Source organism: Acinonyx jubatus, chromosome E2, assembly GCF_027475565.1.
Source record: "Acinonyx jubatus isolate Ajub_Pintada_27869175 chromosome E2, VMU_Ajub_asm_v1.0, whole genome shotgun sequence".
Taxonomy (NCBI): Eukaryota; Metazoa; Chordata; class Mammalia; order Carnivora; family Felidae; genus Acinonyx; species Acinonyx jubatus.
This window is the reverse complement of record NC_069396.1, coordinates 35,730,849-35,755,101: the sequence shown is the minus strand read 5'-3', so window position 1 is coordinate 35,755,101 and position 24,253 is coordinate 35,730,849. Positions and strand designations below refer to the sequence as shown.

At 38.9% G+C, this 24,253-nt stretch overlaps 1 protein-coding gene across 7 annotated transcripts in view; it reads left to right on the top strand.

The window, feature by feature from the left end:
• PHKB (phosphorylase kinase regulatory subunit beta) overlaps positions 1 to 24,253 on the top strand; it is a 259,693-nt gene that overhangs the window by 43,800 nt on the left and 191,640 nt on the right. For all 7 annotated transcript variants that reach the window (XM_027044493.2, XM_027044492.2, XM_027044494.2 and 4 more), the window contains 3 exons: positions 1,309 to 1,398; positions 3,171 to 3,309; positions 23,479 to 23,578. In XM_027044493.2, coding sequence (XP_026900294.1) covers positions 1,309 to 1,398; positions 3,171 to 3,309; positions 23,479 to 23,578 — 329 coding nt within the window. The remainder of the gene's footprint in view (positions 1 to 1,308; positions 1,399 to 3,170; positions 3,310 to 23,478; positions 23,579 to 24,253) is intronic.

Here is a 24,253-nt window from a genome sequence, read left to right as displayed (position 1 = left end):
TACTTAACACCTACCCAGAGCTGTTGAATGCAGGGAGGCAGAGGGCATGGCCAAGCCCTGACCTCTTGTGCAGGAGTCCCGAAGCTTTCTTGTCTGTGTTTATAGGCCTTCCCATTCTTACCTATGGGGCAATTCTGGTTGGTGTCATTGTGAAGATTCTTTTTTAGAAAATCTCTTCACTCAGAGGAAGTCATTTTATATTGCTGATTTTATGCACAAATCATCGTTCTTTCCAAGATAAGTTAATGAGATTATTGCCTTAATATATAGATCCTTTCATTACTTCCTTGTTTATTATCTTCCTAAACATAAAGGGATTCCAAATATCTTGGCTTTATACTAGCATACTGGACATTGCAATTTTAATTTGCTTTAAAAAAAAGATTCTTAATGCATGCCAACACATCCCCCACCCCCAGGTAAATTTTAGGGCCACTCTTGTGCTGTGTGGTTGGATTATATGATGTTCGTTACCTGAATCCATTTGTGGATTCGTTGTGACCTTGAGATGTTTATAATTTGAGTGCTTTTAACAAAGAATGAGAGATAGTACTTAGTCTGATGGCTGAAGGTTCAGAGGTCTTCCTTTCAGTGAGCAGTTGAGAATGTGCACCAGTCAAGTGAACAATTTGCTGTATCTATTTTGTGGCAAATTATCATAATTATTGGGTATTCTGCAGCTTCTGAGCAGTATGCTCTGTTAATACCTTGGAGTAGTTTTCATGGATGAGAAGTAGAAATGGTTTCTGCTTTAGTACAGATAATATGGCATGAGTTGTATCTAACGAGAAGTAGAGTCTTCAGAATTTTAGTATGAAAACTCTCTGAATATTCATGGAGTGGATGACTTTGGAGCATGTCAGTATTATCTTTTTTCTTGAGATTTTTGGGGTATGATCAATTTGGCAGAAAATTGCTTGATCATGAGCATGAAGAATAAGGTTTGGATTTTAGGGCATTTAAGTAGATATTTCTCAAAGGGAACTGAAATTATTGACCTAGGGACTATCACATAAGTATTAGTGGTATTCGGGTTGTTGGGAACAGTATATATATGAATTAGCTATAGTAACTGCCAGGTGTTGGGGGGTTGGCAGTGTTCCCATAACATTTGGAACCCTTCTGTACTTGTTTCAAGGGCAATTTCTTCTCTCTCCCCCTACCAAACATTTGACCGGTAATATAATGTGTTAGTTCACATATAAAAATGAAAATTAGATTGCTAAGTAGTGCTTTTTCATTTATTTAGAAGTTTTGTTTATCTTGGTGAAAATGACTGAATTTGGTGGGTTTTCATTTTTCTTTTAGGCTCAGTTTATGAACCTCTGAAAAGCATTAATCTTCCGAGACCTGATAATGAAACTCTGTGGGATAAATTGGATCATTATTACAGAATTGGTAAGGAATACTTGAGGAAAACATGTCCTTAGGTAGTTATGATTAGTATTTACTCTACCTTATATTGCATATGTTACGTGCATGATGATGATCTCTCATTTGGATGTGGGGATAGTTTCATTGCTTAGGCAGCTATATATTCCAATTGGATCTTGACCCTGGGACTATAAAAGATTTTCAGCACATCATATCTGTCCCTTGAGTAATTTTAAAACTGTCACCAGTGTCCTCTGTGTCTTTTTACTCTCTTAAACATTACTAGATTTGAGAACTGGAGGCTGTTTCTTCATTACTACCTACATAAAGATTCTGTAAAAGTATTCCTTGCTTACTCATTTACCCATACATGGTTTCTAAGTAGTCCTAAACCTTTTGTATCTATTACTAATTCTTTGGGATACAAAAGATAATCTCAGGTTACTATTACTAATATTAAGTACCTGTTATATTTGTTGTTGTTTTGTTTTGCCAAGAACAGCCTGGCAAATTTTGCTTTTTAATGTGAGTAAGCAATTTTGAGATATGTATGCATGGGACTCCTCTTGGTTCATCAGACTGTAAGTTAGAAAAGCCTATTAATTTTTGCCAGTTTGCTTCTTGTGCCATTTATGTGGCCTTGTATGGCAAATCATATAAAATTTAGTTTATTTATTTCCCTAAGATAAGGATTTTTTTTGTTGTTGCTGTTTGTGTTAACCTCATATAAAACCTTAATTCATCTTATTTTAGTCAAAATTCTAGAATATGTTCTTATGTGGCCCTTTTATTATCATTGTAGCCATAACTAGATGAAGAAATGTAAATACCTTTTTAAAGAAATGTCAGTTGTTTACTTGAGACTTTAAGGACCAATTCTTTCCTCTGGGAAAAATGATAAATACCCTGACATTCTAAAAGAAATGGTAATGATAATGTCAGGTTTGTCTGAGAAAAAGAAGAAAGTTAATTCTTTAATCTCTGTGAAGGAGAAGAATGCTTTAGACCTTTGAAAAACTGTCCTAAAAGTAGTTGACATACGTCAATCTAGATTAGAGTAATTTAATGCATTTTGGCGAAAATCATTTATATTTAGGAATAAAATCACTTTTAGGAAATATAGTTTTAGTGTGTGTATTTTTATATTTTAGGATTCTTATAAAAGGTAATAAAACATTAATTTCAGACTTTTTTTTAAAGTAAAATGTTCTCAAAATAATTATTTACTTGTTTTCATGTCATATGAGAATGGGATTTGGTTTTGAAATGATAAACATATCTCTAGCCTGTATAGTATAATATGTAAAATGAATATATTCCGCAGAAGTCTAGGCACAAATTAGTCATCATGGAAAATAGGATTCTGGTTTATTTAGCAGTGGAACTGGCTTTGGATTTAGCCATTAATGCCACTCTATGTTGTACATTTGTTTTGTTTCCCTACTGAACTTCTGTTGAAAACAATAATAAAAAGATATTGATCTTTTTTTTTCTGTATCTGATGTTACAACACTTACTGACATTAAGTATGATATGCTAAAAGCTTTTTAATTGCTAATTAGCTGAGTCCTGTCCTCAAAAGTAGAAATATCCTTCCTGCAGAGTGGATTCCCACTTGTGCTGGAGTGACTTACATGAAGTAATTTCTGCATTCTAAAAAGTTGTATACTATTGGTAGGTTTAGGAACAACAGAATTATCAGCAGTAGGATGAGGAAACGAAAGAAGATTGAGATCTTCAGCCCAAGGGAAATGGATGGCTGTACAGTTCATTCTTTTTCTTGTCTTCCATTCCAGTGAAGTCAACGTTGCTGCTATATCAAAGTCCAACCACAGGTCTCTTTCCCACTAAAACTTGTGGTGATGATCAGAAGGCAAAAATCCATGACAGTCTTTACTGTGCTGCTGGGGCCTGGGCTTTGGCTCTTGCATACAGGTAAGCTGGTGTGTGCTCTTCTAGTAACTGTAAGTCTGGATAATAGGGTTTGTTGGCCCACGTTGAACTGAGCATCTATCTTTTGGCTCTGCTGATGACTCATTGTGTGTGATCTGTGACTGCTCAAGGCCTCTAAACAAATTTTAAGTTTTCCTAAGGATTTACACCAGACTAGTTCTAACAGTTTAATGACCTTGTGACCAAAATTTTTTTCAACTGTAGGTTTTTAAATCATCATTACTTTTTGGCAGAATTATCTGCTCATTCTCTTTCAGTTATTTGCTTTCAATCAGGATTAATTGTTGATTGAATTTTGCAAATGATAAAACTGGGGCCCAGGTAGTTAGCAGATTTTTCCAAAAATACACAACTTGTTAATGATAGAGCCAGGGCCAGGACACCCCCCACTGCACCCCACCCCACTCTAGTTTAGTATTTTTTCCCAATGCAATTCATGGAGATATTTATCACTTGTTAAATCTGGTTGTAAATCAAATAATTATTTTATAAAGTTAAAAAAATCCCTTTACAATACAAAATATCTTCTTATTTTGTAATATATGGAAAACATTCAGTGTGTGTGTCCTGACTCACCATCAGAGATAAACATTTTAACTATTGTTAAAATTCGGTTTCTGAATATTAATTTTCTGAAGGCGAAACATATGCATGTACTTCTGATTTGAAAATTGTATCTTTCACGTGAACATGAGTCCTCTGTTGAAAATTATTGATGTGTTGCACTTAGAAAATCAAATACTGAGATAATATGAAGTAATGGCCTTTAGCACACTTGTTTGCTAATGTCACTACAAGCATTTCCTAACAATCTATGTGAGCACAGTACAGTTTCCTTGAATGTCAAGCGAATACTGGTCCTATGAGTACAGAGAATGCCAGCAATACCTTAACTAAGTGGTCAGGCTAGTAAGGACAGGAGTTGCTTCACTGTGACACAGTGCTAAGTGGACATTGCCCATGTTGACTTCTTACCAAAATGATTAAATAGATCTACCTATGAATAAACAATCAGACAAAGCCAAATTGTGGCTACTTATAAGTCATCTTGCCTGGACTCTTAAAAAATGTAGCTATCAGAGAAGTTTAGAAAGTAGTTATGAATATAACTTAGAGTAAGAAAGACTAAAGAAATGATTCAGGAAGATGGTAGAGCAGAAGGATCCTGAGGTAACTTTGTCCCACAAACACCCAAGATAACAGCCACATTAGTGTAACTAACTCTGAAAATGACCAAAAGACTGACAGAACAGACTTTACACAGTTAACTGTAGAGAGGAGGCCACATCGAAAAGAGTAGGAAGGGCAGAGACATGGTTGGGAGCCAGATCCCCTGGGAGACTAACCACAAAGGGGATGCACACCACCAGCACAGAGGAGTGAGAGGATCAGGCTCCGCATGGCACTCCAGGCACAGGGGACCCACACTGGGAAGATGGCTATCTATAACATTAAACTTTGAAAGCTAGTGGGGCTTGAATTCTGGAGTTTTTACAATCAGCAAGGCTTAATTCTTCCTTTAAAAATTAGCAGATTTAGCTCTGGCAGAGCTGGAGGGTGATAGGAAACCGAACACCTGCCTTTAAAGAGCCAGCATAAGAAGTAATGTGGTCACACAGTTTGAAAAGCATGTGGGGTATTCATAAAAAAGATTTATTTACTAATGCAATGTAATGTAAATTACATTATTTACTAATGTAATGTAATGTAAATTTATTTACATTAGTAAATAAATCTTGTAAGAACAAGTGCTGGAGGGACAAGGATCTTGAGGATCTTTAGGAGACTTCTGAGAACAAAAGAGGTGTCAGGTGCCATTTCTTTCCCCCTGTGTAGCCTAGAAAGCAGGACACTTGCAGAACCAGCACAAACACTTTCTACTTATCCTGCTAGTACTAAGCACCCTGCCCTGCATTCTCCTGGGGATCAGCCCCATTTGGTAGGCATGTCTCCAAAGCACCTCCTGCCCCAACACGCCCTGCAAGCAACCCTGGCTGGGACTGGCACCATTTTACAGTGACTCCTACCCTGAGCAGTGGGGAAGATAACCATCCACACTAGCAAGTCCACAGCCCCAGCAGCTGAAATTTATAGCTAGCAGCACAGAGACAGTGCCTTGCCAATCAGTGTGACTGCGGTCCTGGCAGATAGACGAGGTGCAGGCATCTGTGCTGACTGATGGTCCTGCCCACAAATGAAAGCCTCTCAGGGGACAAAGCAGGGATAGTGTCCTGCAGGTCAGTGTGACTGCATTTCCAGATGACAGACTGGGGACAGCCATCTGGCTTGACTGCTAGCCCCAACCACTAATGAAAACTGCCCCTAAGGTCAGTGCAACCAGCCCCAGCAGATGGGCTGAGGGCAGACATCTGGTCTGATTGGTGACACTACCCAAATAGAAGCCTGATGCATCCACAGATTGGCTTCTTAACAGGTAGCAAAACCCTACCTGCTGAAACCACAACAGGCAAAGTGAGCCATTGCAGCCTAAAGAACTGAAGGCAAATGTGGCTTAACAACAGTGGGGCACATGCAACCCACATAGGAAATACCCCTGAAGTACCTGGTTCTGGTAAAAAGAGAGCATTGTGCTATAGAGCATTACAGGACCTCTTCATAAGGCCATGACTTTCGAGATCAGGAGATGCAGCTGACTTTTCTAGTACATGAAAACCAATAGATTGTTAGACAAAATGAGACAGAGAAATATATCCCAAATGAAAGAACAAGACAAAACCACAACAAAAGATCTAACTGAAATAGAAGTAAGCAATATGTCTAATTAAGAATTCAAAGTAATGGTCATAAAGATACTCACTGGATTTGAGAAAAGAGTGGAGGATATCAGTGAGACCTTCAAGAAGATAAAATATAAAAAAGAACCTGTCAGAGATATAAAAGTCCATAATTGAAATAAAAAATACACTAGAGGGAATCAATAGAAGATCAGAGGAGGCAGAAGAGTGGATCAGCGACCTGGAAGACTGGGTAAAGGAAAGCAACTGGGCTGAATAATAAGAGAAAAAAATATAATAAAAAATGAGAATAGGTTAAGGGAATTCAGTAACACCATCACATGTAATAACGTTCACATTATAGGGATCCCAGGAGGAAGGTCACAGAGAATGTATTTGAAGAAATAAAATCAAAGAAAGAAATAGAACCAAAAACTTTCCAAATCTGGGGAAGTAAACATATCCAGATTCAGGGATCACAGAGAGCCCGCAGTGAAATTAACCTAAGGAGGTTCACACCAAGAAACATAATATTAAAATGTCAAAAAGTAGTAACAAAACATCTCAAAGGCAGCAAGAGAAAAAACAGTTACAAATAAGGGAAACCTCATAATGCTATCTGCTGATTTTTCAGTGAAAACTTGAATGTACAGAGATGGAGAAACATTTATAATACAAATGGAAGCTAAAAGAAAGATAGGGTAGCAATACTTTTATTAGACAAAATAGACTTTAAAACAAAGACTATAATAAGAGATAAAGGACATTACATAATGATAAAAGGAACAGTCCAACAGGATGGTATAACAATTGTAACTATTTATGCACCCACCATGCTACCACCTAAATACATAAAGCAACTATTAACGGACATAAATGAAGAAACTGACAGGAATACAATAATAGTGGGTGACTTTAACACTCTGCTTATATCAATGGATAGATCATTTGGCCAGAAAATCAACAAGGAAACAGTGGCCTTGAATGACACATTGGGTCAATTGGGCCTAACAGATACATTCAGAACATTCCATTCAAAAGCAGTGGAATACGTATTCTTTTCAAGTGCACATGGAATGTCTCCAAAAGATATCACATGTTAGGTCACCAAAGAAGTCTCAATAAATTCAAAAAGACTGAAATAATGTTATGCATCTTTTCTGACCAAAACGATATGAAAATAGAAAGTAATCACAAAAATCTGGAAAGGGCACAAATACATGGAAACTAAATAACATTCTAACAAATAAGAAATGGGTCAACGGACAAACAGAATAAAAAATACATGCAGACAAATGAAAATGAAAACAGAATGGTCCAAAATTTGGGGGATAAAGCAAAACCTGTTCGAAAAGGAGTGATTACAGTCTATCTTAAGCAATGCAGGTCTGTCTTAAGAAAAATTTCAGCTAAACAACCTAATATTACAACGAATGGAGCTTGAAAAAGAAGAGTGAACAAAGCTAGTAGAAGAAAGGAAATAATAAAGATTAGAGTAGAAATAAATGAAACAGAGACTAAAAACAAAGCAGAATAATTAATGAAACCAGGAAGTGGTTCTTTGAAAAGATGAACAAAAAAGGTAGACCTTTTGCCAGACTCAAAAAAAAAAAAAAAAAAGGACTCAAAATCAGCAATGAAGAAATAACAACCAATACCACAGAAATACAAAGGATTATAAGAAAATATTATGAAAGACTATTTCCCAACACATTGGGCTACCTAGAAGAAATGTATAAAACCTAACAAAACTGAAGCAGGAAGAAATAGAAAATTTACATGTTAATGTAAATAGCAAGATTTCATTCGTTTTCTGGCTGAGTAGTGTGTGTGTGTGTGTGTGTGTGTGTGTGTGTGTATGTGTGTGTACATATATTACATCTTCTTTAACCATTCATCAATGATTGGACACTTGGATTCTTTCTATACCTAGACTACTATTGTAAATAATGCTACAAAAAACGTTGGGTGCATATATCTTGTTGAGTAAGTTTTTTCATTTTCTTTGGGTAAATACCAAGTAGAAGAATTACTGGATGATATGGTAATTCTATTTTTACATTTTTGAGGAACCTCCACAATGTTTTTCACAGTACCTGCACCAATTTGCATTTCCTCCACTGACACACAAAGTGTCCACATCCTCTCCAACATTTGTCATTTCGTGATTTTGATTTTATCCATTCTGAGAGATGTAAATGATATCTCATTGTGTTTTAATTTGCACTCTCTGATGATTGTTGACACTGACCTTTTCATGTGTCTCTTGGCCGTGTGTAGGTCTTCTCTAAAAAATATCCATTCTAGTCCTCTGCCCATTTTTTAATTGAACTATTTGGTTTTTGTATGTTGAATTGTGTTAAGTTCTTTATATATGTTGGACATTAACTCCCTCTCAAACGTATCACTTGCAAATATATTGTCCCACTCAGTAGGTTGCCTTTATGCCTCATTGCTGGTTTCCTTTGCTGTGCAAAAGCTTTTCATTTTGGCATTCCCAATGGTTTAATCTTCCTTTTGGTTCCCTTGCCTGAGGAAACATATTTAGAAAAATATTCTTATGGCCATTGTTGAAAACTTTGTTGCCCATGGTTTTTTTCTAAGAGTTTTATGGTTTCAAGATGGAATAGGAGAAGATGGCGGTGTATGAGGACCCTGGGCTCACCGCGTCTTGCTGATCACTTAGATTCCACCCACATCTGCCTAAATAACCCAGAAAACTGCCAGAAGACTAGCAGAACGGACTCTGGAGCAAAGCATAGACAAGAGGCCCACGGAAGAGTGTAGGAAAGGCGGAGAGGCAGTGCATGCTACACGGACTGGTGGGAAGGAGCCAGGGCGGTGGAGGGGCAGCCCGCCTGGCAAGGCAGAGCCCCAGTCTGACTTGCAAAAGGGGAGGGGCCGGAATGTGTGAGTTCTGACAGCAAGCAGGACTTAACATCTGGCATGTTAAGTCAGCAGCTTGGCTCAGAGAGCAGGAGGGCAAGAGGACACCAGGAGGGAGAGTATTTGAGCCCTGGAAGACAGAGTTCACCTCAGTGGGGAAGAAAGGGTCTGGCCAATGCCATCTCCCTCTCCCATCCCCCAGCTGAAATCCCAAAGGGAACCAGTCCCTGTCACCGAACTTGTTTGCACCGTGCAAACAAACACCCAATGCTGTGCTTCTGTGGATCCATCCCTCTGACTGTTCTGCCTGCCTCCTGGTGCTGCAGGGCCCCGCCCACAGGGGACCACCCAGGGAAAAACAAGCTAAGCCTGCCCCTCCCGCCCCTGTACACCTTGCGGATCCACCCCGGCTAATATGCCAGATCCCATCAAAGCAGCACCAAAGCCTGGGAGTGTGCAAGTAGCCCAGACAGGGGCCACACCACTCCAGTGTGACCTGCCCCTGGGAGAGGGGAAGAAAAGGTACACACCAGTCTGACTGTGGCCCTAGCTGTGGGCTGGGGACAGACATCAGGTCTGATTGCCAACCAACACAAGTTATTCCAGACAGCACAGTGGACATGCCCCACAGTTCTGCACCCCTCCAGGGACTATCCAAAATGATGAAACGAGGAATTCTCCTGAAAAGAAACTCCAGGAAGTAGCAACAGCTAACGAACTGATCAAAAACGATTTAAGCAATATAACGGACCATGAATATAGAATAATAATCATAAAATTAATCACTGAGCTTGAAAAAGTATAGAGGAGAGCAGAGAATCTATTGCTACATAGATCAGGAGACTAAGAAACTGTCAGGAGGAGCTAAAAAATGCTATAAACAAGGTGCAAAATAAAATGGAGGAGACTGCAGCTTGGATTGAAGAGGCAAAGGAGAGAATAGGTGAACTAGAAGATAAAATTATGGAAAGAGGAAGCTGAGAAAAAGAGATAAAAAAATCCAGGAGTATGAGGGGGGAATTAGAGAACTAAGTGATGCAATCAAGCACAACAATATCCATATAATTCGGATTCCAGAAGAGGAAGAGAGAGAAAAAGGTGCTGAAGGGGTACTTCGAAAAATCATAGTTGAGAAATTCCATGATCTGGGGAAGGAAACAGGCATTAAAATCCAAGAGACACAGAGAACTCTCTTCAGACGTAACTTGAATTGATCTTCTGCGTGACATATCATAACAAAACTGGCAGACTACCAGGATAAAAGAAAATTCTGAAAGCAGCTAGGGATAAGCACCCTCTAACATATAAAGGGAGACTGATAAGACTAGTGACGGATCTATGTAATGAAACTTGGCAGGTCAGAAAGGAATGGCAGGAAATCTTCAATGTGATGAACAGAAATAATATGCAGCCAAGAATCCTTTATCCAGCAAGTCTGCCATTCAGAATAGAAGGAGAGTTAAAGGTCTTCTCAAAAAAAAAAAAAAAAATGAAGGAATTCATCACCACTAAACAAGCCCTACAAGAGATATTAAGGGGGATTCTGTGAGTAAAATGTTGCAAGGACCACAAAGGACCAGAGACATCACTACAAGCATGAAACCTACAGACATCACAATGACTCTAAACCATATCATTCTATAACACTGTATGTAAATGGACTAAATGTTCCAACCAAAAGACATACGGTATCAGAATGGCCAAAAAAACAAGACCCATCTATTTGCTGTCCACAAAAAGAGAATCCTTTTAGACTTGAGGACACCTTCAGATTGAAAGTGAGGGGATGGCGAACTATCTATCATGCTACTGGAAGTCAAAAGAAAGCTGGAGTAGACATACTTATATCAGACAAACTGACGTTAAATTAAACGCTGTAACAAGAGATGAAGAAGGGTATTATATAATAATTACAGGGTCTATCCATCAGGAAGAGCTAACAACTATAAGTGTCTATGCGCCAAATACGGGAGCCCCCAAATATATAAAACAATTACTCAAGGGGCGCCTGGGTGGCGCAGTCGGTTAAGCGTCCGACTTCAGCCAGGTCACGATCTCGCGGTCCGTGAGTTGGAGCCCCGCGTCGGGCTCTGGGCTGATGGCTCAGAGCCTGGAGCCTGTTTCCGATTCTGTGTCTCCCTCTCTCTCTGCCCCTCGCCTGTTCATGCTCTGTCTCTCTCTGTCCCAAAAAAAAATAAACGTTAAAAAAAAAAATTAAAAAAAAATAATAAAACAATTACTCACAAACGTAAGCAACCTTATTGATAAGAATGTGGGAATTGCAGGGGCTTTTAACACTCCACTTACAGAAATGGATAGATCATCTAGACACACGGTCAATAAAGAAACGAGGGCCCTGAATGATACATTGGATCAGAGGACTTCACAGATATATTTAGAACTCTGTATCCCAAAGCAACAGAATATACTTTCTTCTCCAGTGCACATGGAACATTCTCCAAGATAGATCACATACTGGGTCACAAAACAGCCCTTGATAAGTATACAAGAATTGAAATCATACCTTGCATACTTTCAGACCACAATGCTGTGAGGCTTGAAATCAACCACAGGAAAAAGTCTGGAAAACCTCCAAAAGCATGGAGGTTAAAGAACACCCTACTAAATAATGAATAGGTCAACCAGGCAATTAGAAAAGAAATTAAAAAATGTATGGAAACAAATGAAAATGAAAATACAACAATCCAAACGCTTTGGGATGCAGCGAAGTCAGTCCTGAGGAAAATAATTGCAGTCCAGGACTATCTCAAGAAACAAGAAAAATCCCAAATACAAACTCTAACAGCACACCTAAAGGAAATAGAAGCAGAACAGTAAGGACACCCCAAACCCAGCAGAAGAAGAGAAATAATAAAGATCAGAACAGAAATAAACACAGAATCTAAAAAAAAACGGTAGAGCAGATCAATGAAACGAAGAGTTGGTTTTTTGAAAAAATAAACAAAATTGACAAACCTCTAGCCAGGCTTCTCAAAAAGAAAAGGGAGATGACTCAAATAGATAAAATCATGAATGATAATGGAATTATTACAACCAATCCCTCAGAAATACAAGCAATAATCAGGGAATACTATGAAAAATTATATGCCAACAAACTGGACAACCTGGAAGAAATGGACAAATTCCTAAACACCCACAAGCTTCCAAAACTCAATCAGGAGGAAATAGAAAGCTTGAACAGACCCATAACCACCGAAGAACTTGAATCAGTTATCAAAAATCTCCTAACAAATACGAGTCCAGGACCAGACGACTTCACAAGGGAATTCTACCAGACATTTAAAGCAGAGATAATACCTACTCTTCTCAAGCTGTTCCAAAAAATCAAAAGGGAAGGGAAACTTCCCGACTCATTCTATGAAGCCAGTATTACTTTGATTCCTAAACCAGACAGAGACCCAGTAAAAAAAAGCGAACTACAGGCCAATATCCCTGATGAATATGGATGCAAAAATTCTCAATAAGATACTAGCAAATCGAATGCAACAGCATATAAAAAGAATTATTCACCATGATCAAGTGGGATTCATTCCTGGGATGCAGGGCTGGTTCAACATTCGCAAATCAACGTGATACATCACATTAATAAAGAAAAGATAAGAACCGTATGATCCTGTCCATCGATGCAGAAAACGCCTTTGTCAAAATTCAGCACCCTTTCTTAATAAAAAGCCTTGAGAAAGTCGGGATAGAAGGAACATACTTAAACATCATAAAAGCCATTTATGAAAAGCCCACAGCTAATATCATCCTCAATGGGGAAAAACTGAGAGTTTTTCCCCTGAGGTCAGTAACAGGACAGGGATGTACACTCTCATCGTTGTTGTTTAACATAGTGTTGGAAGTTCTAGCATCAGCAATCAGACAACAATAGGAAATCAAAGGCATCAAAATTGGCAATGATGATGTCAAGATTTCACTTTTTGCAGATGACATGATATTATTAATGGAAAACACGATAGTCTCCACCAATAGTCTGCTAGAACTGATAACATGAATTCAGCAATGTCTCAGGATACAAAATCTTTGTACAGAAATCAGTTGCATTTTTTTTTCAATATATGAAGTTTATTGTCAAATTGGTTTCCATACAACACCCAGTGCTCATCCCAAAAGGTGCCCTCCTCAATACCCATCACCCACCCTCCCCTCCCTCCCACCCCCCATCAACCCAGAGTTTGTTCTCCGTTTTTAAGAGTCTCTTATGCTTTGGCTCTCTTCCACTCTAACCTCTTTATTTTTCTTTCCTTCCCCTCCCCCATGGGTTTCTGTTAAGTTTCTCAGGATCCACATAAGAGTGAAACCATATGGTATCTGTCTTTCTCTGTATGGCTTATTTCACTTAGCATCACACTCTCCAGTTCCATCCACGTTGCTACAAAGGGCCATATTTCATTCCTTCTCATTGCCATGTAGTATTCCATTGTGTATATAAACCACAATTTCTTTATCCATTCATCAGTGGATGGACATTTAGGCTCTTTCCATCATTTGGCTATTGTTGAGAGTGCTGCTATAAACATTGGGGTACAAGTGCCCCTATGCATTGGTACTCCTGTATCCCTTGGGTAACTTCCTAGCAGTGCTATTGCTGGGTCATAGGGTAGGTCTATTTTTAATTTTCTGAGGAACCTCCACACTGTTTTCCAGAGTGGCTGCACCAGTTTGCATTCCCACCAACAGTGCAAGAGGGTTCCCGTTTCTCCACATCATCTCCAGCATCTTTAGTCTCCTGATTTGTTGATTTTGGCCACTCTGACTGGCGTGAGGTGATATCTGAGTGTGGTTTTGATTTGTATTTCCCTGATGATGAGTGACGTTGAGCATCTTATCATGTGCCTGTTGGCCATCCGGATGTCTTCTTCAGAGAAGTGTCTATTCATGTTTTCTGCCCATTTCTTCACTGGATTATTTGTTTTTCGGGTGTGGAGCTCTTTATAGATTTTGGATACTAGCCCTTTGTCTGATATGTCATTTGCAAATATCTTTTCCCATTCCGTTGGTTGCCTTTTAGTTTTGTTGGTGGTTTCCTTTGCTGTGCAGAAGCTTTTTATCTTCATGAGGTCCCAGGAGTTCATTTTTGCTTTTAATTCCCTTGCCTTTGGGGATATGTCATGTAAGAAATTGCTACGGCTGAGGTCAGAGATGTCTTTTCCTGCTTTCTCCTCTAGGGTTTTGATGGTTTCCTGTCTCACCTTCAGGTCCTTTATCCATTTTGAGTTTATTTTTGTGAATGGTGTGAGAAAGTGGTCTAGTTTCAACCTTCTGCATGTTGCTGTCCAGTTCTCCCAGCACCATTTGTTAAAGAGACTGTCTTTTTTCCATTGGATAGTCTTTCCTGCTTTGTCAAAGATTAGTTGGCCATACGTTTGTGGGTCTAGTTCTGGGGTTTCTATTCTATTCCATTGGTCTATGTGTCTGTTTTTGTGCCAATACCATGCTGTCTTGATGATGACAGCTTTGTAGTAGAGGCTAAAGTCTGGGATTGTGATGCCTCCCGCTTTGGTCTTCTTCTTCAAAATTACTTTGGCTATTCGGGGCCTTTTGTGGTTCCATATGGATTTTAGGATTGCTTGTTCTAGTTTCGAGAAGAATGCTGGTGCAATTTTGATTGGGATTGCATTGAATGTGTAGATAGCTTTGGGTAGTATTGACATTTTGACAATATTTATTCTCCAATTATTGAGCACAGAATGGTTTCCATTTCTTTATGTCTTCTAAAATTTCCTTCTAAACCATTCCATAGTTTTCAGCATACAGATCTTTTACATCTTTGGTTAGATTTATCCCTAGGTATTTTATGCTTCTTGGTTCAATTGTGAATGGCATCAGTTTCTTTATTTGTCTTTGTGTTGCTTCATTGTTAGTGTATAAGAATGCAACTGATTTCTGTACATTGATTTTGTGTCCTTCAACTTTGCTAAATTCATGTATCAGTTCTAGCAGGCTTTTGGTGGAGTCTCTCGGATTTTCCATGTATAATATATCATCTGCAAAAAGTGAAAGCTCAACTTCATCTTTGCCAATTTTGATGCCTTTGATTTCCTTTTGTTGTCTGATTGCTGATGCTAGAACTTCCAACACTATGTTAAACAACGGAGGTGAGAGTGGACATCCTGTCATGTTCCTGATCTCAGGGAAAAAGCTCTCAGTTTTTCCCCATTGCGGATGATGTTAGCTGTGGGCTTTTCATAAATGGCTTTTATGATGTTTAAGTATGTTCCTTCTATCCCGACTTTCTCAAGGCTTTTTATTAAGAAAGGGTGCTGAATTTTGACAAAGGCGTTTTCTGCATCGATGGACAGGATCATACGGTTCTTATCTTTTCTTTATTAATGTGATGTATCACGTTGATTTGCGAATGTTGAACCAGCCCTGCATCCCAGGAATGAATCCCACTTGATCATGGTGAATAATTCTTTTTATATGCTGTTGCATTCGATTTGCTAGTATCTTATTGAGAATTTTTGCATCCATATTCATCAGGGATATTGGCCTGTAGTTCGCTTTTTTTACTGGGTCTCTGTCTGGTTTAGGAATCAAAGTAATACTGGCTTCATAGAATGAGTCGGGAAGTTTCCCTTCCCTTTTGATTTTTTGGAACAGCTTGAGAAGAGTAGGTATTATCTCTGCTTTAAATGTCTGGTAGAATTCCCTTGTGAAGTCGTCTGGTCCTGGACTCGTATTTGTTAGGAGATTTTTGATGACTGATTCAATTTCTTCACTGGTTATGGGTCTGTTCAAGCTTTCTATTTCCTCCTGATTGAGTTTTGGAAGCTTGTGGGTGTTTAGGAATTTGTCCATTTCTTCCAGGTTGTCCAATTTGTTGGCATATAATTTTTCATAGTATTCCCTGATAATTGCTTGTATCTCTGAGGGATTGATTGTAATAATTCCATTTTCATTCATGATTTTATCTATTTGGGTCATCTCCCTTTTCTTTTTGAGAAGCCTGGCTAGAGGTTTGTCAATTTTGTTTATTTTTTCAAAAAACCAACTCTTGGTTTCATTGATCTGCTCTACAGTTTTTTTAGATTCTGTGTTGTTTATTTCTGTTCTGATCTTTATTATTTCTCTTCTTCTGCTGGGTTTAGGCTGCCTTTGATGTTCTGTTTCTATTTCCTTTAGGTGTGCTGTTAGATTTTGTATTTGGGATTTTTCTTGTTTCTTGAGATAGGCCTGGATTGCAATGTATTTTCCTGTCAGGACTGCCTTTGTTGCATCCCAAAGCGTTTGGATTGTTGAATTTTCATTTTCATTTGTTTCCATGTATTTTTCAATTTCTTCTCTAATTGCCTGTTTGACCCATTCATTCTTTAGTAGGGTGTTCTTTAACCTCCATACTTTTGGAGGTTTTCCAGAGTTTTTCCACTGGTTGATTTCAAGCTTCACAGCATTGTGGTCTGAAAGTATGCATGGTACGATCTCAATTCTTGTATACTTATGAAGGTCTGTTTTGTGACCCAGTATGTGATCTATCTTGGAGAATGTTCCATGTGCACTGGAGAAGAAAGTATATTCTGTTGCTTTGGGATACAGAGTTCTAAATATGTCTGTGAAGTCCATCTGATCCAATGTATCATTCAGGGCCCTTGTTTCTTTATTGACCGTGTGTCTAGATGATCTATCCATTTCTGTAAGTGGAGTGTTAAAGTCCCCTGCAATTACCACATTCTTATCAATAAGGTTGCTTATGTTTGTGATTGTTTTATATATTTGGGGGCACCTGTATTCGGCCCATAGACATTTATAATTGTTAGCTCTTCCTGATGGATAGACCCTGTGATTATTATATAATGCCCTTCTTCATCTCTTTTTACAGCCTTTAAAGTCTAGTTTGTCTCATATAAGTATGGCTACTCCAGCTTTCTTTAGACTTCCAGTGGCATGGTAAATAGTTCTCCATCCCCTCACTCTCACTCTGAAGGTGTCCTGAGGTCCAAAACGAGTCTCTTGTAGACAGCAAATAGATGGTCTTGTTTCTTTATCCATTCTGATACCCTATGTCTTTTGGTTGGCGCATTTAGTCCATTTACGTTCAGTGGTATAGAAAGATGTGGTTTTAGAGTCATTGTGATGTCCGTAGGTTTCATGCTTGTAGCCATGTCTCTGGTACTTTGTCTCACAGGATCCCCCTTAGGATCTCTTGTAGGGCTGGTTTAGTGGTGACAAATTCCTTCAGTTTTTGTTTGTTTGGGAAGACCTTTATCTCTCCTTCTATTCTAAATGACAGACTTGCTCGATAAAAGATTCTCGGCTGCATGTTTTTTCTGTTCATCACATGGAAGATCTCCTGCCATTCTTTCTGGCCTGCCAAGTTTCAGTAGAGAGATCAGTCACGAGTCTTATAGGTCTCCCTTTATATGTTACAGCACGTTTATCTCTAGCTGCTTTCAGAATTTTCTCTTTATCCTTGTATTTTGCCAGTTTGACTATGATATGTCATGCAGAAGATCGATTCAAGTTCCGTCTGAAGGGAGTTCTCTGTGCCTCTTGGATTTCAATGCGTTTTTCCTTCCCCAGATCCAGGAAGTTCTCAGCTATTATTTCTTCAAGTACACCTTCAGCACCTTTCCTTCTCTCTTCCTCCTCTGGAATACCAATTATGCGTATATTATTTCTCTTTAGTGCATCACTTAGTTCTCTAATTTTCCCCTCAAACTCCTGGATTTTTTTCTCTCTCTTTTTCTCAGCTTCTTCTTTTTCCATAATTTTATCTTCTAGTTCTCCTGTTCTCTCTTCTGCCTCTTCAATCCGAGCCGTAGTTGTCTCCATTTTATTTTGCAGCTCATGGGTAGCATTTTTTAGCTTCTCCTGGCCGTTCCTTAGTCCCTTGATCTCTGTAGCAAGAGATTCTCTGCTGTCCTCTATACTGTTTTCAAGCCCAGCGATTAGTTTTATGGCTATTATACTAAATTCACTTTCTGTGATATTGTTTAAATCGTTTTTGATCAGTTCGTTAGCTGTCGTTATTTCCTGGACGTTTTTCTGAGGGGAATTATTCCGTTCATTTTGGACAGTCCCTGGAGCATTGCCGGACTGTGGGGCACTTCCCCTGTGCTGTCTTGAGTAACTTGCATTGGTGGGCAGGCCGGAGTCAGACCTGATGTCTGCCCCGAGCCCACTCCTGGGGCCACAGTCAGTCTGGTGTGTGCCTTCTCTTCCCCTCTCCTAGGGGAGGGATTCACTGTGGGGTGGCAGCTTGTCTAGGCTACTTGCACATTGCCAGGCTTGTGCTGGGGATCTGGTGTATTAGCTGGGGTGAATCGGCAAGGTGCACAGGGGTGGGAGGGGCAGGCTCAGCCTGCTTTTCCATTGAAGATCCGCTTTGGGAGGGGCCCTGTGGCACTGGGAGGGGTCAGACGCGGGAGGGATGGATCCGCAGAAGCACAGCATTGGGTGTTTGCGGGGTGGAAGGAAGTTCCCTGGCAGGAACTGGTTCCCTCTGGGATTTTGGCTGGGGAATGGGCATTGGAGATGGCGCTGGCGAGCACCTTTGTTCCCTGCCAAGCTGAGTTCTTTCCTCTTGGGCTCAACGACTCTCCTTCCCATTGTCCTCCAGCCCTCCCGCTCTCCGAGTAGAGCTGTTAGCTTATAACCTTTCAGATGTCAAGTCCTGCTTGCTGTCGGAACACACTCCGTCCAGCCCCTCCGCTTTTGCAAGCCATACTCGGGGGCTCTGCTTGGCTGGCGGACTGCCCCTTCCGCCCAGGCTCCCTCCCACCAGTCCGTGGAGTGCACACCGCCTCGCCGCCCTTCCTACCCTCTTCCGTGGGCCTCTCGTCTGTGCTCGGTTCCGGAGACTCCATTCTGCTAGTCTTCTGGCGGTTTTCTGGGTTATTTAGGCAGCTGTAGGTGGAATCTAAGTGATCAGCAGGACGCATGGTGAGCCTAGCATCCTCCTATGCTGCCATCTTCCCAGGATGTCTTCATCAGTTGCATTTTTAACACTAATAATGAAGCAACAGAAAGACAAAGAAACTGATTCCATTCACAATTGCACCAAGAAGCATAAAATACCTAGGAATAAACCTAACCAAAGAAGTAAAAGATGTGTATGCTGAAAACTATAGAATGGTTATGAGGAAAATTGAAGAAGACATAAAGAAATGGAAACCATTCCGTGCTCAATAATTGGAAGAATAAATATTGTTAAAATGTCAATACTACCCAAAGTTATCTACACATTCAGTGCAATCCCAATCAAAATTGCACCAGCATTCTTCTCGAAACTAGAACAAGCAATCCTAAAATTCATATGGAACCACAAAAGGCCCCGAACAGCCAAAGTAATTTTGAAGAAGAAGACCAAAGCGGGAGGCATCACAATCCCAGACTTTAGCCTCTACTACAAAGCCGTTATCATCAAGACAGCATGGTAGTGGCACAAAAACAGACACATAGACCAATGGAATAGAATAGAAACCCCAGAATTAGACCCATGAAAGTATGGCCAACTAATCTTTGACAAAGCAGGAAAGATATCCGATGGAAAAAAGACAGTCTCTTTAACAAATGGTGTTGGGAGAATCGGACAGCAAGATGCAGAAGGATGAATCTAGACCACCTTCTCACACCATTCACAAAAATAAACTCAAAATGGGTAAAGGACCTGAATGTGAGACAGGGACCCATCAAAACCCTAGAGGAGAAATAGGAGAAAACCTCTCTGACCTCATCCGCAGTAATTTCTTACATGATATGTCCCCAAAGGCAAGGGAATTAAAAGGAAAAATGAATTGTTGGGACCTCATGAAGATGACAAGCTTGTGCACTGCCAAGGAAACAATCAACAGAACTAAAAGCCAAGCAACAGAATGGGAAAAGATATTTGCAAATGACATATCAGACAAAGGGCTAGTATCCAAAATCTATAAAGAGCTTACCAAACTGCACACCCAAAAGACAAATAATCCAGTGAAGAAATGGGCAGAAGACATGAGTAGACACTTGTCTAAAGAGGACATCCAGATGGCCAACAGGCATATGAAATCATGCTCAGTGTCACTCCTCATCAGGGAAATACAAGTCAAAACCACACTCAGTTATCACTGCACACCAGTCAGAATGGCCAAAATGAACAAATCAGGAGACTATAGATGGTGGCGAGGATGTAGAGAAATGGGAACCCTCTTGCACTGTTGGTGGGAATGCAAACCGGTGCAGTCGCTCTCAAAACAGTGTGGATGTTCCTCAAAACAGTAAAAATAGATCTACCCCTGTGACCCAGCAATAGCACTGCTAGGAATTTACCCACGGGATACAGGAGTGCTGATGTATAGGGGCACTTGTTCGCCAATGTTTATAGCAGCACTTTCAACAATAGCCTAATTAATGCAAAGAGGCTAAATGTCCATCAATTGATGAATGCATAAAGAAATTGTGGTTTATATACATAATGGAATACTACGTGGCAATGAGAAAGAATGAAATCTGTCCTTTTTTAGCATCGTGGATGGAACTGGAGAGTGTTATGCTAAGTGAAGTAAGTTATACAGGGAAATACAGATACCATATGTTTTCACTCTTATGTGGATCCTGAGAAACTTAACAGAAGACCATGGGGTGGGGGGAAAAAAGGAGTTATAGTGGGAGGGAGCCAAAATATAAGAGTCTTAAAAACTGAGAACAAACAGGGTTGATGGGGGTTGGGAGGGATGGGAGTGTCGGTGATGGGTATTGAGGGGGGCACGAGTTGGAATGAGTACTGTGTGTTGTATGGAAACCAATTTGACAATAAATTTCATATTTTAAAAATTAATTAATTAATTAAAAAAGTTTTATGGTTTTGTGTCTGACAGTAATTCATTTGGAGTTTATTTTTGTGTGCAGTGTAAGGAACTGGTCCAGTTTTATTCTTTTGCATGTAACCCTTTAGTTTTCCTGGCACCATTTATTGAAGAGACTGCCTTTTCCCAATTACACATTATTACTTCCTTTGTTGTATATTAATCAACCATATAAGTGTGGGTTTATTTATTCATATGTGGAATTTAAGAAACCAAATAAATAAATGAACAAACAAAAAAGAGGCAAACAAAAAACCATACTCTTGTTTTTTTTTTTAATTTTTTTCAACGTTTTTTATTTATTTTTGGGACAGAGAGAGACAGTGCATGAATGGGGGAGGGGCAGAAAGAGAGGGAGACACAGAATCGGAAACAGGCTCCAGGCTCCGAGCTATCAGCCCAGAGCCTGACGCGGGGCTCCACCTCACGGACCGTGAGATCGTGACCTGGCTGGAGTCGGACGCTTAACCGACTGCACCACCCAGGCGCCCCAAAACCATAGTCTTAAATGCAGGTAACAAACTGGAAGTTGCCAGAGAGTAGGTAGGTGGATGGGGGGGATAGGCGAAATAGATAAAGGGATCAAGAATACACTTATCTTCAGGAATATTGAGTACCATATTGTTGACTCATTATATTATACACCTGAAACTAATATAACACTGTATGTTAATCATACTTCATTTAAAAAAAAAAAAGGCAATAAAATGTTAAATTAGTCAACAAAATAAACATGGCACTCAAATGCAATCTTTTATTGTATCCCACATTAGAAATAAATCCTAAAAGGTATATCTTGGGTATATTTGGGTAAATTTGATATAGCATATATATTAGATAATTTAGTAACAATATTAAATTCCTTGGGTGTGGTGATATTATGGTTATGAAGGCAAATGTCCTTATTTTTAGGACATGTTTTTGAAGTGTGTGATAAGTAAATTCACGGATTATTATTCTTCCATTTATTCATTTTTTAGAATTAAAAGTATTCATCAGATCATATTAAAACTTGAGGTTACCTCCACAGAGCTTATTAAGGAGAGTGGAATATTGCTAGATCCTGGTAGAAAATAAAGAAATTATTTCAGGTCATCATATTCACCTTAAATCTGTGAAAAGGTAATAAATACATCCTGGCAGCCTAAATGTTTTTACTCAAATGCACCTGTTTTTTTGTTTGTTTGTTTTACTTTCTCAGTCAGAAGTGAAATATTCTTCTGGTTTCTATTTTATTTGGTGAAGGAAGGAGAAAAAGGGGAACTTCATTAAAAGAAAAGAACTCTTCATAGTGGCTGATTTATTCTGGAATATTTTAGTTTTGGTTAAACGCTTATTAAAATTAGGGGCAGAAAATTATTTTAAAGACAATTTAATGGGGTGCCTGGTGGTTCTGTCAGTTAAGTGTCTGACTCTTGACTTTGGCTCAGGTTGTGATCTCAGAGTTTGTGAGTTCGAGCCTTGCATTGAATGGGGCTGTCAGGGTGGAATCTCCTTGGGATTCTTTCTTTGCCTGGGTCTCTCTCTCTCTCTCAAAATAAATAAACTTAAAAAAGACAATTTTAGAAAAACTTGAATTTTATTTTGTTTTATTTTTAGATGAGGTTGAAATTGGACACAGATTTCATTGAGTTTATTCTACCCAAAGTATGCTCTTTCTCTTGTATGGTCCACTGTTACCTGTGCTATAATTTGCCTCTATTAAAACACTTGTGTTGGACATTAGACAGAAAAATAGATCATAGAGCAAAGTCATGGTAGTTTTACTACAGTACCTGCATTTGAGGAAGGAATGATATTCTAATAGCAACTTACTTTTGTCTGACATTGACAGTGCTATGTTAAAATGATCATTATCGTTTCTCATAGTGGTATATGTGATTCGCAGTTAGAATAGGAAGAAATTGTAGTCTACTTTTTAAGGAGATGGGTGATACTTTTTATCAAGGGAGGATGAGTGCCAGATATTTTAGTTAAGATTCAATGAAACAATGAATAAGTTACTTTCATTTTTCAGTCATGGTTAAGTGTCATCTACCTTTTGATCCATGGTAAAAAAGGAACCTAAAGTTAGAAGAATATCTTCACCTTGCTAAATAGTTACATTTTAACTGATTTTTTTCTTTTTAAAAGCAAGAGATATAAACAATGGTCGATTGATTTTAAACTAAGACCCAAGAGTATAAAACTGCCCAAATACATCATGTGTCATACTGGATGTGTGTTTTTTTAAAGGAATCTTTGACTAAAGTGCGCACCTTGACATTATTAAACACATGGTAGACCAAAGAACGCATGTGCCTACATTAATCTGTGTTGCCTTGAATCCAACCATTGCATAACCTAAAGGGATTGGTGTTAAAAATCGCCTCTACTCTGTAACAGCATATTAAAAAAAAATCTTTTGGTTGGTTTTTCCAATTTAGAATATCCTTTAAAGTTTTAGCCGAGTCAGTGTAGAAATATTGTATGCTATTTTGAAGCAATTGGGTAACTTCCTTAAAAGAAGGAGAAATCAACACAAGTTTCCTCATAGGACTTTTTTTTTTTTTTTATTGCAGCATTTCTACATCTGCTGGGAAAATGGAGTTTCACTGTTACAGAATTAGTAGATGTGGCCAGAACATAGGATTAGATAGTTAAATACTTAATTACTGGAAGCTCTGCTTCCTTTTCAAATGCATTTCCAATTTGTTTCATGAGTTATCTCTCTTACCCAGGCGCATTGATGATGACAAGGGAAGGACCCATGAGCTGGAGCACTCGGCTATAAAATGTATGAGAGGAATTCTCTACTGCTATATGCGTCAGGCCGATAAGGTAAAACACTGTAGTGTGGACTGGAATTCTCACATCGTTCTGAAGGATTAATTTAACCAGTATAGCAATAGCATCTTCTAAAGAAGAATGTACTTTCAAAAGGTAAAGTCACATCCTAGAGCAGTCTAGATAGCTTAAAACAGCCCTGCCTTCCCAGCCCAGGGTTTGAAATACTGAAATTAAAGAAACACCGTAAGCAAGAGGTGACTGAGAATTCTTATTTAGGCTTTAATTTGTTTGTATGCTGGATCTGGTGTTTGCTTGGTAAAGACTCAGTTTCTCAGGAACGTTACAATATCCATAATTGTAACCAATATATTACTTAAGGAAATTCTTATCCAAATCCTTTTGCACATGTGCTTGCCCTGGCTTAATTGAACTTTAAAAATACTTCATCATTTACATGTAAAGAGGACAGGAATTTTTGGCTGAGAAAATAGCAGATTTTACAGGGATATTGTGGAAAGTAAAATAATATACATAAAAATCAGTAATTATAGTAATTATTAAAATAATATACATAATAAAAAGTCTAAGATTCTATGCAAATATAAGATGATAATTCTCCTACTTACCTACATATCTGTGTCCCTGGGTCCATATACATCAGTGAGTATATGAGTCTCCAAGATCATCCCCAGGTTTGATGATTCAGTAGCAAAGATGTACATTAGC